Raw genomic sequence first — 18564 nt, 5'->3', positions numbered from 1 at the left:
GCAGCTGGGCAGAGGTATCAAAGTGTAAATGCGATCGTGCTTGGACGTTTTGACGTGGAAGGTCCAGCGAGGCATATGAAGAGTCTCTTGGGGACAAATTGAATGGATTTGTTGGCCCGGTCAACGCCGCAAAGTGCCCGGGCCCGGTGACTGCATTTTACTGGTGCCGTCGGTGTTCCGATAGGGTGGTTTGGTTTACTGCCGTAGGGCGTTCACACGGACGTCAGTAAGGGGGTACGAGCTTCCCACGACGCCGGCTGCAAAAGCATCGGCTCTACCCTCCCACAAATTGAAGCCTGTACCGCGAATCTGTAATTGGTGCGCGGGAATTTGTCGAACAATTCGAATATTCCGTGCAAACCAAATATTTTTGTGTACATAATTGTTTCAATTAGATACTATGATCTTATTTCAAGTTATACCACGAACAAAATCCTAAAAAAAACTATGACTTTGCATTGGATCAAAACATGCATCCTTTACAAAATCACTTTAACCAACCTACATCTTATCACCTCAGTGGTCTGAGACAGAAAATGTGTTGATATTACTTAATATTTGTTTCCTGTAAATTATTTCATTCTTAAGACGCTCATGGAAACGAATTGTAATGATAATTATAGCCTTAAGGAACACCTATTTCACTCTACCAAGCGAAGATTTCGGTCTCATATTCAGTTTGGAAGAATGTTGACAATCACCAGGACAAATCATTGTTGCCAAAGCAGAACTTTGTAAAAAAAGAATGAAGAACTGTTTAAAAACTGTACATAGGAAAGGTGTTACGCTTCATGTCTAAATGACACACCACGAGGCGTCTCGCCTATGGGAAGGAACGCGATAGTGTTTACATAACGCTCAACTAATCTGCTTTCATAATATTTTGACAGAAAGTATGAAAGTAACTTTTAGAATGTTAGTTTCGACTGTTTCAGATTTCTACGAGGTACCTCAAACTATAACCAACACCATTGATTGTCTTCAGTTAAAGTTCAACTTTTACTGTTCCTAAACTCATACGCCCATTCACATCGTCAATGTGTTTTGTGGAAATTCTGACTCTCTTTCAATACCTCTCCAACATTGAAACCCTTTTAAGAAAAAAAATAAATAATATGTGACATTACGTGTACATGCTATACATCACTTTGGATTGTTATTCTGTTCGCGCCACATAGTCGCATACCATGTGTCAAATGCTTAGGTATAAATGATTACACATTGAAATAGAGCTTGTACCTGACATCAAAAAAAAAGGAAATCTTTTCCCACCTTTCGTATACTTCAGCAGTTCGCCATTCATAGTCAAATTAATGTGTAACAATGGTCTGTATGGTTGTGCCAGTCATGTGAAACGCTATAACTGCTTAAACATTAAATTAATGTTGTATCGGATAGGCTTTAAGGCTTAATTGAAATCATGGGTATACCGTGGGACCTTTGCATACTCTTGCTTCAGCTGAGGCTTTGGAATCCATCAGCCTTTGTGTACGCGACTTCCAATGTCTTTAAGGGCGAGCCTGAGGTAGAGACGTCATTTCGAAAACACCTCAAAGCATGGCCTCATGTTTAAAAACATTCTCTTTGCACCCATTTTAAACTGCTCAGCCAAAGTAACGGTTACGAGGCTGGGATGAATTTAGTCTGGTGCCGTTTGCAGACTGACCACTCATTTATTCTACTGAGACAATACATAGTATTTCGATTGATCAACGTTAATCAGAATACTGATTATTTCATTTATTTCAACATTTCAGCGCCAACAATGTTAAACATGAAGACAATTGAGCGGGAAAACGCAAGGGCAAGCTGCCAACCACGTGACACGGTCCTTGACAGCTACAAAGAACTCAACATCCCCAAGGGTTTCGACACCAAGGTCTTCCCAGCATGCATTGTGGTTCAGCGCTGTAAAAGTGGAGGCTGTTGCCGTGACGACCAGGAGTGCGTGCCCAGAAGTAACGGCAGACAGAATGTTTCTAAACTGGTAAGAAACTGACCCCACACCACAGCTGTGTATTGAGATAGTTGCAACACAGAGGGACCAGTTTTCTTTAGGTCGCGTGTTGCTGAACGCCTTTGTTGGTCCAAATAAAGCACAACCCAATGTGCACACTAGTCTGATACCCTGTGTTCGCCACTGGCTTCTAATCGCAAGTCGCCATAACTTTCTCTAATATGCTTGTAAAGCTCTGCCCCAAACCATCCCCAATAGGAAGGCATATTTATCCAATGAGGATATACTGTCCACAATCGGGTAAACAATCGTGTTGTTTGAACACCCTCTGGTGTGAATGTTGATTGTTTAGTTGGTATCTATAATATAGGACGACATCCATGGTGTCAATTTCAACACTCCAGTCTTTACAGTATGTGTTTGTGGCTCGATTTCACAAACACTAAGATTCATCTTTAAAAGATGAGTTCAGTATGTAGCACCACCATTCACTTAGCAGTGAAAAGTGATTCGCATCGATGATCTACCTTTGTGCTTTGTGAAATCGACCCCAGATCAGTATTTTTGTATTTTGGCCCATCAGAAGGTTGTAAAATAACATTTCTGTGCTAACCCTCTTTTTCCCTTTTTTCGAGTAAACAATGTACATTTTCTTCCTTAACTTGCAGTTCTTGGTGAACACATTGGTCACCACACGTTCCATCGTGGAAGATGTTCACTGCGAATGTGTGGCGAAACCTGATTTCTGTTCCCCGCCCGAGACGGACTGCCCGAACGGCAAGGTGTGGAGTTACGGACAGTGTGGCTGCACCTGTCACTACCGATGCCCCAAACCCTTCCTACAGGACGAGAATACATGTGCCTGTGATTGTTTGATGAACAACCGGGTCTGTAAGAACATCCAACGTGGACGCAAGGACTTGAAGCTATCTGTCGAGGAGTGCGAGTACGTACATTTTATTTGAATCTCAAATAATCTCGAACTGTTCAAGAAACAGTCTTGAACACAGCTGCAGCCGATTTCACGAAACGCTGGGCTACCTCGAGTTAGGACGAGTAACTAGTCCTAACTTGGGATTAATCTTAGGGTTTGCATGTTACAATGCAAGGCTGGGACTCGTCAAAGGTCTTAAGATTATTCCTAAGTTATGAAGAGTTTGGTGAAATTAACGTCTGATTACTTAACCCGTGCATCAACACTCTATCAAAAACAGTGGTTTTCACCTAATGTCATTTCTGGCGATATCAATACTTAAAGTTTATTAATAATAATAATGTTTTTCTCATTTTTTCCAGCTGTGTTCGTAGAGGATTATGCGCCACTCCCAATTGTGTCAACGGACGATTTTCTTTGAACAAGTGTAAATGCGTTCAGGAGCAGCAATCCAGATAACTATTGGTTCAGGACTGAAAAACAAATAAACACACGTCTGGTTTCCTGACGTGTGCACATATATTTATAAACTTTCGTGTGAATAAAGACGCACAGGGAAGAATGGGAAGAGACCACATGTAAGGAAGGATTGGGAAACGATCGGTGAAAGCACACCATAGCGTTGATTAACGGTTCATGTTCACGTACACACGCGTCGAAGGCAACATGGTATCACATTGTAATTCAGAGTATTATATAGGACAGCTTCCAGGGCCATCGGGCGGGCCCTAAAATGTCTTGGACTCGCCTTGTTTGTCTGAATGGACCTTGAGCTGTGTAACAGAACAACGTTACTGCACTGTCAACCGATTGTAACGTCTTTCTCTATGGTTTAGAGTCTCCGAATGTAAGACCACTCCAAAAGAAACGGTTCAGCCATCTCAGTCTGGTTCCCCTCGTATTAGTTCGATCACCAGCCTAAGGGTTGTAAACAGTGCAAAGTTATGTACCTGTAGCAACTAGTTTCTACAACTTAAAATGGGTCATTCGTCTGGGTTTACTGTGACCCAGTAGAACGCATGTAAAATAGCTAGAACATTGATTTTATACTAACAAGTTTTACATATATATTATATATATAAGTAATTAAACAAACTGAGTACTATGCTGGCAACATCGTTTGAGGCTTCTCGTTTTGGTAGACTTGCTCTCTGTCGTTCGTTTGTTTCTTTCCCACGAGGTCATAGGTCAAATGTCTGAGGTAGTGTAAACTTGTATTCAGTATGGAAGTTATATCACCTAATTTTTTATTACAGTATTTATTTGTTTTCCTCATTGTACCTTATTTCAAAATGAAATGACTATAACCAGTACGTTATCCTGTCCTCGCTTAATGCTAAGAAATGAAACACAAAGCAGGGCACCAGTCCACTTTAGGCTGTTGTACGTTGCAATCTTGTCATTCAAAACGCAACGCTAACTACCACTAAGCCAATATAATCGTAGATTTGAGGGATATTTTATGGTGCTTTTTAGGTCATTTGTATTATTATAACATTATGATTTTTTTTTTTAAATATTCTTATTTTGAATACAATTTATGTGTGTATTCTGTATATGATGTTACGAAATGTAAGTATTGGTAATTTAAGCCGATAATGAATTTACCTTGTAACCTGCCTTTATGAATAATTGTAAACTGCAGACAATACATACGCAATTAAGACGAGTTAATTTTTTTTTTTTTAACCTGACTCTAATTTCACGGCAAGTACTTTCTTAGTAATTGGTAAATCTTTTAGGGAAAATCTTGGTAAAACTACCTGGAAATAAGTGAGTTCTATCTTAACTTTGACCAAGGAACACGTATAATCACAAGAGGGCGCAATTGCTAAGTTAATTCCAAGGAGTTTATGTCAAGCGTGGACCCAAATGTTTCTTCAAAGTATAGCGTATATGAAAATGGGAAGGCAACACGTAGGCCTAGCCCCCTCTCGCAGATCTGGGGGGAAAAAACCTATCCCCCTTAAAATATTGTGTAGAGCAGCAACAAAGAAAAGAAAAAAGAGGTTCGTTATGAGTGAGCAGGAAAAACACCTCTGGTTTTTATTTCTATACCAAAACTCTTCGATAGTATGCTACAGTTAATGAGCAATTTTTTTATCCCCGTATAGATACCTTTCTGGAAGTTGTCCCTAACATAGTTCTATATTGACAACGTCACAATAAAATTGCTGAAAATAGTTAATTTTGCTGTTAATGTTCTATTTAAGAGTACAATACATCTAAAAGCAAATTTTACACGATTTTCGGGGTGTCATGATGTATTCATATTATAGCTAGAATAAGTATGCAATCAAACAATTCAGATACATAAGTAATTGAATATAATATTATATGTACGAACACGGTTCGGTAGATACTTCATATAAATATAAAAATATATCTGGATGCTTTTTATACTTCTACTATAACGCAATATCGCAGTCTTTTTGTCCATGAACAAAGTTATATAAAATTTATCCCATTTTTATGCGATCCGTATCATACACACAATCATCGCTATTGCCGTGGCTCTGTGATTTTTTGTTGATTTAAAAAAAATATACTTTTGCTGAGTATTCCCACGTTTATACACTACCTGTTTTTTGTTCAGACTTAAGTTGTAGTCAAAGTGTGAAGTGATCTGTTGCCATTTACATGGTGATCACTCAAAGTGTAAAAATAAAAACCGTGGCTGGACAATTTTAGAATGACCTTCCCTTCAAAACTTGAATACAAATGATTTCAAGCGTAACATTACTTTAATTTAGTGGCGCCACACTCATAGCAGTTAATTTATTTATTGCTAAAAATGTCTGGTGATACAGTTGCAGAAAAGGGTGCAAAAAGGAAGTAGGCACTTGGGGTTTTATTCAATTCTCTTGGATTCTAAGTTTATAACAGTAGTTGCAAGCAAAAGGAAGGTTTCTGTTTTTAAACATGATGTCCTAAACAACTATCTTGGATAGTCAATAAATGAATTTTACAAACTATATTCGTAAGGTCTTATAATTTGTAATGTGCTTCATAGTACTACGTCACCTGTCAGTGACACACTCTGATTCTTTATACCTAGAAAGTTATCTCGACAATCGATCTATATTATTACATTGATCACATTAAGAAAACGCAATATCACCATCGATGGAATAAAATGCAACCAAGATAGCTCATGATCTTGATTTGGTCAAAAAGTAAAATAAATGCAAACATTATATTCGTTAAATGATTTCTTTCAACACAACACCCCTCCAGCTATGAAATGATAAAGCCCTCCGCGGCCGCCCTCGGGTAAACAACTCCTTATAAGGGAATGCTGTGCGCGTCGCGCGTATCGCGTGATGTGGCACAAACTGTTTCAGCTGTTGCTCTCGACCAATAGGAATAACGAAACTGTCTTATAAGAACATGTGCAAGGTCGCGTGTCACGCCCATGAGTTAACACTTTTTACCGGTCATAAACAAAGGTTTATACACACCCACGTGACGCGCTCTCCACCAAAAGGAATAGCGAAACTGTCTGGAGTATTTATGAATGCCGATTTACAGCATTCACTAGGGAAATATAGAAATAACCAATCCTAGATAATACAGTATCAACGTTTTATAAATTGAACTTATAATACTCATGAATGTGACTACTGGGTAAACATTCATCATTTTGTTTTGATGAAACCAGTTGAAGTGATGTATATAATTATTCTAGAAAACTATTTCAAAACTATTGTACATGCGCATGAAGGGGGAACTGTCATGATGTATTATTGTTATCACTTGGCGTACATGTACATATTATTGAAACATGTATCATATAATATTGATATTACATTATAAAACTGTTATTTGTTGAAGTTTTACTTTGAGATATTATTGTATCAACGTACGACTTTTTAAAACCATGTACACTGGTAAAAGGACACTATATTATGTGCATTCATACTGATAAACATCAAATAAACTGGTATGAAACGAAGACTTAATTGGTAGCTGTCTGTTTTTAAAAGTGTTATAAAAGTAATAAATTTGGTGAAACCAATGAACGGCAACGATTCAGTGGTATAACAACGACACTATACAAGTCCAAGTTCTGTAGTGAACAAAAACATTTCAGTTTGAGCGAATGGTTGGTTAAAAGCAACTTAGACTGGCCCCCTGTCCTTACACACAACTGGTTTATGTATACACATGTACGACGGATTTAACTGCGAATCCCAGAACCAATATGAAGGCCATGTGAAATGATGCGAGGTCAAAGATTTGAACTGGCATCATTTCAAAGGTGATTTAAACGTGGGCTCAACAGCAGATCTCTGGCGTAACTCACGAGCCTCCAAGTCTGAAGTCACAGGCTAAAAGCAACCCCTTCGCAGCAATAACTTGGCAGTGTGTTATTTCAACATATTCGACTTAGAGGGCGCCGTCACATTAGTACGTGCAACGTTTGGTCTTCTTCTGCGTATGGATGCGTTGTAGGCTACACTGCAGAGGTTCAGTGCTGCATTTCATCAAGTCGTAGCACGTCTTTATTTCCCAACTAAGTTGAGACTGTCGTAGTGATAACTGGAATTGTCATAATTGTTTTTCAATGTCATGATTAGGCTTATACAGTTGAGACGGTGTCCCAAGTTGGAATTGTCGTGACTATAATGCTGTGCGAACCATAGTTCGGCCTACTCATCACTTGGGACCGGTTTGGCAGGATAATTCTAACCCACATACGGCTCACTGTGTATAGTGTACAAACTTCTTCTGAAAGCGCCATCCTTTGAATCATCCTCTTCAGCCCATTTCCTGTTAAGGAGACAAAATCTCCAGCGGACAGATTTTTCTGAAACACCGGTGCAATTTTCCTTTTTTAAAGGGCATTTGTTCAAATCAGTTAGTTTGAATAACCGATCTCACCTGTTCGAAGGCTTTATGAACTGTCATTATAGCCAATCGGCACGCTTATACAGAGAGTGCTCAATTATTTTGTCATACTTTTCACCGAATAATCAAATGAGACAGTCGCTTCAATTGATGAATACCAAAGCTAGGGAGATAGTGTCAAACGTCAAACGAGGGCGCTGTTGTGTACGGTCTCATGACCCACGATCACCTTTTGAATGATTATGTTCTCACGTTTTAACAACTTTTAAAATGCAAGTTTACACTAAACCATTTCCTGGAAATTTGGTGTTCGCTTTACTTGTCGTTTGTTAATTCTTCATCGAAGAGATTTGTTTCGCTTTTTGGCATCGTATCAATTATTAAACAGATCAGGAAATTCGAGGCGTGAACTAGTCCTCCCCAAGATGCAATGAAACAAGCATTACAACAATCGGAAGCTGTTACTCTTTGGGGAAAAGGAGATGTAACCTCTCTTCATCATAGGAAGGAAACACAACTTACTGAACAAGTGCACTTAGCTGTCGATCTTGATTTGGTTAGATCTGGATTTACTTTGCGTGTTTGTGTGAATAAAACGTTCCGTCATGACTCGGATGCTGAGGTGTGATGCCAACATCACTCTGTAACCCACTGCGGGTTTGTTGCCGTGACTCATGGAGGCCTTTAAGGCTAAAACACCATGCTTCACTTCAACTGCCGTTCGTGCTCTGTACATCTGTGCTTGCATGACCACACAGGACATCAGAACTACGTGGCCATTAAAGTTCGATCAAATCATAATCAAGCTTATTAACCAAAGCCCCTTCAATTATAGTTGTTTTCTTAAACGATGAGCACAATATTATCAGTCAGTATAGAGAAACCCCACCACCCACATACTGTTCCCTTTCTCCATAATAAACGCTGTTCCAAGAACAAAGTCTAAACATGTATTGCGTATTGTTAGTCCGCCATTTGCTATAAAAGCAACCCGGTGAGATAATGTTAGATGATGTCCTTGTAGCTATTGCAGTTATTTTCATGACAAATGACAAAGTTTTTATTTTATGTATACCACCACAAAAAAACTTTCCTGCTTCTCGGGTTTCACAGAAACTCAAAGTGAAAGTGTGCACAGGGTCATCTCATTAAAAACTACGTGGAAAGTGTTTTTGTAGCGGTGGGCTTTTTGTCGTTTTGTTTTCAGCGGGAATTTTTAAAACACCTGACGGCAGTGATCTATTTATAAATCCTCACCATATGACTCAGATGGTAATAGACAGCTGTTCCTAGTAATGCACCATCCGAACTAGAGAGGGGAAAAAAGATTTGTTGAACACTGCCTTGTACTTACACCGCCATGTCAAGTGCAGTGCAATTATGAGCCTGGTTGCCAATCATAATCTCCCAAATCAAAACATACCAGCTGATATCGAGTTGTTGAGGGCATGCCACAGTCGGAAATTACTGACCCCGATGTTGTCTTCGGCTGGTATCAACGCAGGACGGTCCCTCTGCTTTGTCCCGCTAACTTCACTCTACCACTTACAACCAAATAAATTAAACACCGTCATGTAGAGAGATAGACAGAGAGACTATTATGAGCAAGATCAACGTGGTTTCCAGAACATTAAACATTACCCGCTGGTGCTACCATACTGAGTCAACTCGCCAGCACGCTGTTATAAGGTGCCGTTGGAATCTCCCCCAAATGCAAGGAAATTTGAATTCCGCAAGCGTCATAAAGCTATAAACATTAGTTGAGCAAACACGCGGAGCCCATGATGGATGTAATATGCTGTATGAGGTGTGCTGGAGCGCTACTTATATTACTCTATGTGCAAGCATCTCTGGTCCATGCTGAACCGAAATCCAAGGCTGAACTAGGTCATAGAAACGCCAAGGGACGGGTCCAGACGTCGGTGATGATGGCCACCAACAGAAGGAACAATCTACGGCGTAAGACGGGAGCACAAGCATCGCCACCGGTCTCCTCCATGAGCTTAGCGGTAGGTCATATTTCAAAGTTATGTTTGACACACTCGGTGACTGGCACTGTCAGTTCATTACGGGAATTGCAAACGTCTTCCCGTATATAACTATTGACCCGTAATTGATTCCCGTTGATCGTGCATGTTAATTTGATTGCCCATTATATGTTAAACCATATACTTGCTCTATGGTTAAACATTGTCATTATATAAAACCACAGGCAACCCAAGTTTTGGCCACCATTCAAGTTAGTGCATGAACATCAAGTATAGATTTCATCAAACCCACTTTATAACATGTCCTGAAATAATGTGCCGAGTACTCACAGTTCAAGGGTAGACCATAGTACTATAATATGAATGTGCAAGACACTAACAGACCCCTTGCGTCTTCAAGTTCAACACTTTTGGTAAAACATTGTGTTGAGTGACATGTTCGTGAGCAGGCAAAGTCCTTGGGGAGTATATGTATGTACACGAAGGTCAATGTTGTTTAATTGTTTCAGTGGTTTCGCGTACATCGTTGCGCTGGTTGAACTGTTTGGTAAACCTTAAATTCACAACATTCATGCTCGCTCGTAGGGCCTACTTCTCATCGTTTCAAGTGTAACGACCTTTCCTTGGATCTTTCCACAAAAAGGTGGCTTTTACTCGAAAATCGAAGGAGAGAGCAAACAGTTGTGTCTCCTCCTCAGAGAAATGTAGCAACCTTGAGATAATGAATTTATATGACAGGTTATCTGAAGGGGATTGGAGGGGGGGGGGGGGTGGGGGTGGGGTAAAGTTCTGAGATGTACGTGTCAATACTACGTGTACTATCGGAGTGTGCCACCACGAAAATCAACGCTTAGCATGCGAGGAGACTTCCTAGGAGATTTCCTCGTGTGACCTTGGGTCGGGATGCTCACATGTTGTTTGTATGCTCCACACATTTCTAGCTCAGTTGTGCGACTGTCATCTGTCATGCACATGCAGAAATAACATGGCCAGAGTAGTAATTGGCAATCACAATTCACAATAAGGCCACTGAAAACCCACTCAGTAATGGTTATTGCCAATGGGCTGGCGTCTTGAACCATAGTATAATTCCCCTCTGCTTTGTCTGTTTGATTTTATCACCCAACCATTGCGCAACAACTAATTCAAATCCATTTTTGTGACACGTGCTGATTTACGTGCAGGCAGTCAGCAGGGAGACATAAAGAACAAGTTAGATGTAAAATCGGATAGTCTAATTACACGCAGGGGCTATGTCTCATGTCTCGGTTATTAATACTGCTTTTCTCGAAATAATGTTGCTCAGAAATGTCGGTGATTCCTTACCCGGTTAGACCTGGACACTATTGGTAATTGTCAAAGATCAATCTTCTTACTTGAGGTATCTTAACATTATGCACAAAATAACAAACCTGTGAAAATTTGAACTCAATTGGTCGTCGAAGTTGCGAGATAATAATGGAAGAAAAAGCACCCGTGTCTCATGAAGTTGTGTGCTTTCAGATGCTTGATTTTGGGACCTCACATTCTCATTCTAAGGTCTCAAAATCAAATATAGTTACTTCTTTCTAGAAAACTACGTTACTTCAGAGGGAGTCGGTTCTCACAATGTTTGTAAAATCAGCAACTCTCCATTGCTTGTTACTAAGTAAGTTTTTTGCTAACAATTAGGCATATTTTGAGTAATTACCGATAGTGTCCACGAACAGATGAGCACACACTAACTGAAACACACCATATTGTAATCGCTGTAAAAAAGTTGTTTCAAATCGATTATCCTTATTAACTTTCTTTTAAAAAAAGAGTATATTATTTCACACTTAAATCACTTACAAGGGGATTTAACCTTGATTTCAAAGAGGAAATAACAAATCAATGTCTCTCCCATTGAACATTGACACTGTATGCATTAATCATCACTGAGAATGAGGATGGCACGTTCTCATAGAGGAAGTCTCTGTCATCCCGTTTATCTGTTCGTCGACTGCTGATGTATGTAAGATGGAAACATAGACGATTATATTCATGTCAAAATCAATGACTCTAGGCATTTTGGGCATTTTAAAGCAGACAATAATAATTTTTCACGGTTTGTTTTGAGCGATCCTATTGGAGGTCACACGACCTTTTCTAAAATGTCTTGTGACAATCTTCTGTCTTGCTGTCTTACTCTATAGTTTTCCGATTTTCCGATTTTTGCACGAGTTGTGGTATTTTACACCTTTTTAAAGACACTGGACACTATGGTAATTGTCTAAGACCAGTCTTCTCACTTGTACCTCAACATATGTATGAAAATGAAATAACGTACCTGTAAAAATTTGAGCTCAAAATTGGTCGTCGAAGTTGCGAGAGAATAATGAAAGAAAAAAAACCCATTGCCACACGAAGTTGTGTGCTTTAAGATGCCTGATTTCGAGACCCCAAAATCTAATTCCGAGGTCTCGAAATCAAATTAAAATATTTTAGTGAGAAAATTACTTTTTTCTTCTCAAAAACTACGTCACTTCAGAGGGAGCCTTTGCTCCCAATATTTTATACTGTCAACAGCTCACCATTACTCGTTACCAAGTAAGGTTTTGAGCAAATACCAATAGTGTTTAGTACCTTTAATGTGGGATTAGAAACTTAAATTTCTTTGCCCATTTTCAACAGGACTCTACCTATTTGAAAATGTGTGCATTACAAAACTGAATTTGACATTGGGCCCCATTTGTGTGTGTTGGTTGTGGCTTTAGTGAAAGAGTACACTGGCCTGAAAAATGTGACTGCTTCGGCATGCCTTCACGGTACAGACATACAATTCATTACAATAGTAATGTTGCCAGACACGGATTTGAAAATACAACTAGCAATATATCATTATTGTGTGCTCACAATCAGCACATAAGCACCTGTTGCACGTAAATATTCGTACTAAATGTAATGTTGTAAAACTTAATTTGTTCAAGATTTAGAGGTGCAAGCAAAACAAAGTGTCATTGTTATAACAATAGTCATCAATTGACCTTGTAAAAACTGACAATTATTTATTTGTGTCGATTGTTTTTTAAATAGATTTCCGCAATTAGAGAGCACAGGTCATTCAGTTGTTGTTTTAATTAATTTCTTACATCTGTCTAAACATTGTTACGGTCAACCCATTGTTTTATGCCATTCAGTACAAGGAGACATTTTTTAATTGTTATTTCAACGCGAATGACGTGTTCCCGGTGTGGGTTTTGATAGAGGAAGTTCAATTTCTATATAGTATCAATTGCGTTATCATTTCACTCTAGGTCGAGTTCAATGCTGGCATTGTTTATACACAAAGTAACTTCCTTGTTTTCTCATCCTTTTACTACACGAACCATGACAATGACTTATCGCAAACGGGCGAAGAGGGCAGGGTGAAAGTTGCATTTTGAATTTAACTATGTTTATAGACCTTTTCGAAAAAACACGGTGTGCAAAAGTTTCCCATAGAGCCGCAGTGCATGCTGGTCTAGCTAGCGATCACAAGCAATTTGATAGCTAGCTAGACCAGCATGCACTGCGGCTCTATGTGAAAATTGTGCGCGCTGTGTATTTGCGAAAAGGTCTATTATGATTATACTGCAGAAATGAATGAAACGTCATAGTGGGAGCTGGTAGCGAGGGGGGGGGGGGCGGTGGGGGGGGGGGGGTATTGATATATCACTTGGAATGGGGTCATGTGTCAAATATTGGGGCCACAAACACCAATGCCCCCTGGTAAGTGGATTTTTCACCGGCCGCCCATTAATAGCATTTCTAGCATTTTAAAGATTTTCAAATACAACAAAAAAGAAGAAGCAAGAAATAAGTGGGGATTGCCGGCGCCAAGATATCCTCTCACGCCCCGAGAGTAACTCTTAAAAGGATTAACTTGAAGAGAACTATTGTAAATAAGTGAAAGTTTGGAATGCGAAATTACATTTCGACTGCTCTGCCCTACTTTCCCAACCCCGTTAAAAGGGCATTGACACTAAGCATAGAGCAAGCACTAAGTAATATTTACATCTAGGGTTCAAGTATTCGATAAGGCACATATCCTCTTCAGAACTACTATCTATTGGGTCACGAAAATTGAAGTCTACAAAATATCAAGAAAATGTGTACATAATAGAGTGGAACTTTCACCTATTTACACATAAATGGCAGACTTATATGCCTGTTTGAATAGTAACTGACTTCCCCGGGGCGAGCGAGAATAAGGAATGTGAGAATACAAGAATGTTGAGTCTCTTTGCGGTCAAAAAGCCATAAGGCAAAAATGAATAGCTCCTGTACAGAAGGCATTATATTAGGGTAAATGAAGGAAGTGAGGAACTAAACAAAAAATCTGTCTTTGGAATGTATTGCTGAAAGTTACAATGGGGTGGGGTGGGGGGGGGGGTGCCGGAGAACCTTAAACTGAAACTCAAACTGAATTTAAACTGTGTTCTCACCTAAAAGCTGATTTAAATTGAGGTTACAGGGCAGGGATCTGCGAAGCTCTTTGAGGCCTAGTTCTTATCCCAATTTGTAGGGTAAAAATTGTCTGGAACTGCTTGGTTGGTTTCGCGGAGATTGACATTTTGCTTTCATTCATTTTTAGGACTATAAGATGGAGATCACCCGGAAAATGACACAAGTACGGACGCCACTTGGATTTCTTCGGGTGTTTTTCCCCGCGGAAACGGTCAAGAATCGCTGGACGAACATGGTCAATGAGTCCGTGCAGAATGCCTGGCGAGCCGGCCGGACCGAAACAGATGCAGAGCGGCCAAACTTCACTGCTGCAACAGCTAACCGACGTAGGTTACCTCTTGTCACCTTTTTAATAGAGTTTGAATAAATATAATTTTAGTCTTTTTTAGAATTTTTAAATAATTCGCCAATATGTTGTTGTGACATTGTTTCTTTGTCTCACTTGTACAGTGTTAGAAGAGGTACAGAGCCACGGTAAGAACATCAGCTGTAGCGAGCCCAAACTCGTCCTGATTGACATGTACGAGGAGTTGAACCTCACACGAGGTAGCCTTGTGTACCTCTACCCTGAGTGCACCATGGTGAGGCGATGTGAAGGTAGCGGGTGTTGCAGTGGAGGTGCTCCTTGCGTCGGGAAAGCCAACACAAGAGAGAACATCTCCAGACCCGTGAGTATTTGTGACGTCATCTATGAACACCTTATGGTAGCGATAATTCTCATATTTTTGTGGACACCAACCTGATTCGCATAACTCATTAAAATACGTGTTTTGACAACATAATTGTTTGTTTACTTATTAGTGTTGTTTACAAGTGTGATTTACAGATCAGAGGGAAACAAAGTAGATAAATGTTATAACCTGAGCATTAGGCCATACGGTGTAAATGAAAAGGTACCTTGAAAAACTAATTTGCTGCGTCAAATTACAGTTTAAATAACTACTCAAAGTTTCCACCAATACCCTCTGGTGGTCTTCAGGAGAAAATATATCTAAATTTTTAGTTGATTTATTTATTAAGTCTGCACTGTAAAATGTCTTCAGTAGTCTCTTCTGTATTAATTTGAAACCATAAAATCACCGGAATTTGTTTGAACCCAAATCTAAAAATTTGCCCATGCCGGCATGGCACGTTTTTCTGATTTTTGACAAAAAAATCAATTTCACATAACTCTTATTATAGCTCAATTTTTGGTTGATTGGTTTAATACTTTTTGTTTTTAGTTCATGGTTGTGAGGGTCATCCCAGACGAAACAATTAAAAGGGAATCTAACTACATAAGACACTCCCTGTACGCTGACACAGAGTGCGTCTGCAAAGAGCGCCCTCTGACGCCCCGATGCCCGGTCCAGGAATGCTCGGACACCATGCGGTTCGACGAGGTGCTGTGCCGATGTGTCTGCACCAAACGCTGCCCAAAGCCATACCAGCAGAACGAAGAAACATGTGATTGTCACTGCGCTGATAAAGATGGCGGATGTAATAAGATAAAGAGAGCACGTAGGCGGCTTTTGGCTGCTGAGTGTAGGTGAGTCTATCAGGCATTAATATTAGGAGTAATCATTTTAGTAAGTATGGGACCAATCCTCCCACACCCTTCGTAATAAGCCTCGATAAGACAATCTATTTCTACCTCCTTAATCAGGCTCAATGTACAAGAACTAAACATTTAATTGTCGTTGCCTAAAACGGAAACATCCCCGGATAGACTTTGCATCCTTGAGATTCAAGTTCAACTTGTCCTTCCTCATACCCTTGGCCTTGTCCACCGGATTTCAGATTAACCTCTGCTTGTTTGTGTTTGTTTCCTATTAACGTTCATGTTATAAAGGTCAAAATCTGTGGCATTGGATTCTTGTAATTCGTTGTTACCAAAACTTGTTGACTTTTTGTATTTCTATCACAACTTTATTTCAATGGTGTTATAATTTATATAATGTTTAATTTGTTTTTGCAAGTTGACCCGTATTTAAGTATAAGTCGTATTAGTTATTGAATTGTCTACTTGTAAGCAAATGTTTACTTTTTTGCAAGTTAAATGAAAATTAAACTTTGATGTTCTCTCTTTGATAATGCTCAAGCAATTTCAGTTTCTCGGTTTAGAATTACTTAAAATTCGAAATGAATCTAACTTTGTTTTTTTGTGTTATGTTTGGTTTTTCATACAGATGTGTGATGGACCAGCTCTGTCTCCAACCAGCCTGCAAAAAGGGCTATTCCTTCAACACGTTTACGTGTAAATGTTCACAGACGGACGCGAGCAAGCGAAGAGAGGCCAATCGGAACAACAGAAACGGCCGGACCGACAACCAGCCGTATCCTCCCCGTAGCGGGCGCACTGACGTGAACCCATCGCAGTCATACGGCTCAGAGTCGGAGCCCCAGCCAGTCGACCCATATTCATCACACAGTGAGGGTCAGGTTACAAGGATGATAGAGGATGAGCTGTTGGTTACTTGGGAGTCTGAAGACGCGACACCGGATTCGTGCCATGGACCGGCATGTCTCGAACCACTCGAAGCAGACATCGGTAGCGGTGCTAATGGGAACTAAACGTTTATCTTAACGGTCCGGATCCGTTAAGCTAACGTGTTGGTCTGGTAAACCATGTGTATACGAAAATTTTGTGTTGTCTTGTACTAAAACCGTTTATTATAACTTAAACTGTTGGTTAACTTGAAACATTTGGTGTGGTAAACCGCAGTGCTGTTCTGGTTAACCGCTGTGCTAGAACTGATAACTATACTGAAGTGAAACATTGTTATAAATACACTCTTTACTTTGAGGTTCATAAGCTATCATTGAAATAGTGAGATTGTTTGGGTGTGGTTTGGTTTGGTTTGGTTTGGTTTGACTTACCTTATCTACACTTCAGCCGTCGATTTCACAAAACTCTTCCTAACTTAAGACTAATATTAGGACTTAGGACGAGTCTCAACCCTGCACTGTAGCATGCAGACCCTCAGATTAATCCTAAGTTAGGACGAGTTACCCGTCCTAACTTGAGATAAGACGAGTCCTAACTCTTTGTGAAATCGACCCCAGGTCTGGTGGTATTTTGCGGGTTTAATTGCTAAAACTGAATTTGTTTTAGGCCTTCTGTGAAAAAACACCATTGGCCGTGACTTGTTTGAGATGCTAATAATCACTCTCCGAAACTTTTCCAAAATCTATATATCAAACTCACTAATACACTGACGTGAAGAACAAAACAAACTCACATAGGACTCTCGTTATCTTATACGTAAAACCACAAAGCTCCAGTTAAATAACTTGCATACTGTCTTTTGTTTTACAGCCATTCTCTACAAGAAAGATAAACTCACTGATTTCTATACTGAAAGTGATAATTAATTAATGTTGTAATTTACCCCGGCAATGTAAAAAGCCTGTCGCTATATTACCTGGGAGTTTTATTTGACTCCAACTTGCTTAATAAACTATTGGTATTTCTTCAATTCAAGTGTATATAAAATATATTTAAGAGATAATATTTCTATAAACAGGTTTTGAATGGTAACAGTGGAGCCCGAATCCAAAGTAAAATTAAGTTGAAAAAAATGTTTGATAATCACACAAAAATTGATTCTGAAATAAAGAGTAAAAATTGTTATTAATTTAAATTTAGACTCAGTTATGTCTTTGTGATATCCCAAATTTTGTAAAATTCCCAACAGTGACATCTTCGTTTCCTATGACATTTCTATTTCGATAAACAAACCGCACTGCTGGTTGGCATGGAGGGCCGACTGTGAGCAACACATTCAATCTTTAACATTTATACATCCAATCTTGCTACACGTGTTTTGTCCAAATTCAACACCGATTGCACTAGACCGGTACGTAGCACGTGCACTTGTAGAAGAATTTCTCGCCTTTGAAAGACATTGGTTCAGTCGACCTCCAATGAGAAAGCGTGTCAATTGAACACGTGATACAACTAACTATCGAAGCAGGCTCTGTAAGACACCAACAACAAGCTGAAGTTCTGGGTACTTATTGCACCTTCTGCGACTGACGATTTACTCAAAATATCACATGAGAGAAAACCCCCTAAGGATTGCTAATTGATGTGACCAGGTAAGTTGTGGTATTAACTTGTGTTTTGTGTGCATTTTTCACTTGAAATTATTACAACTGTACACCACAGTGATACACCAAGCAATGTATTGCATCTAATTCGTGAAAACAAAAGTTGACCCCAATTTCTCGCAATGCCTTTGGGAATCTATACGTAAAAACGTACAATTCGGTGCTTCTCGAGAGAAGGTTGCAATATACGGTTTGCCCGAGTGTGTTCTGATTTTACATTATTAATGGATGGGAGTGCAATTTTGTAAACAAAATCAATGAAAAATTCCATG

At 39.5% G+C, this 18564-nt stretch overlaps 2 protein-coding genes across 2 annotated transcripts in view; both read left to right on the top strand.

Moving 5' to 3' along the window:
• The window catches only part of LOC139936628 (uncharacterized), a 30714-nt gene extending 23908 nt beyond the window's left edge, over positions 1-6806 (top strand). The window contains exons 3-5 of the mRNA XM_071931482.1: positions 1758-1987; positions 2626-2903; positions 3254-6806. Coding sequence (XP_071787583.1) covers positions 1758-1987; positions 2626-2903; positions 3254-3350 — 605 coding nt within the window. The 3' untranslated portion in view covers positions 3351-6806. The remainder of the gene's footprint in view (positions 1-1757; positions 1988-2625; positions 2904-3253) is intronic.
• A 2345-nt stretch (positions 6807-9151) lies between these two features.
• LOC139936284 (uncharacterized) lies at positions 9152-18436 on the top strand. Its single transcript, XM_071931075.1, has 5 exons — positions 9152-9751; positions 14328-14526; positions 14651-14868; positions 15424-15728; positions 16369-18436. Exons 1-5 carry the CDS (start codon positions 9524-9526, stop codon positions 16751-16753), a joined length of 1335 nt encoding a protein of 444 aa, XP_071787176.1. The 5' UTR covers positions 9152-9523; the 3' UTR covers positions 16754-18436.
• The last annotated feature ends 128 nt before the right edge of the window (positions 18437-18564 follow it).

This window comes from Asterias amurensis, chromosome 4 (assembly GCF_032118995.1).
Source record: "Asterias amurensis chromosome 4, ASM3211899v1".
Lineage (NCBI taxonomy): Eukaryota > Metazoa > Echinodermata > Asteroidea > Forcipulatida > Asteriidae > Asterias > Asterias amurensis.
Note: the sequence above shows the minus strand (reverse complement) of the source record. Positions and strands in the feature narration are given on the sequence as shown.

Bases quoted from the DNA above. Each gene is read 5' to 3' on its own strand.
- LOC139936284 (XM_071931075.1), top strand. From the start codon at position 9,524: ATGATGGATGTAATATGCTGTATGAGGTGTGCTGGAGCGCTACTTATA. The intron at 14,527-14,650 runs GTAGGTTACCTC...TCACTTGTACAG, and splicing joins TGCTGCAACAGCTAACCGAC to TGTTAGAAGAGGTACAGAGC. The intron at 15,729-16,368 runs GTGAGTCTATCA...TTTTTCATACAG, and splicing joins CTTTTGGCTGCTGAGTGTAG to ATGTGTGATGGACCAGCTCT.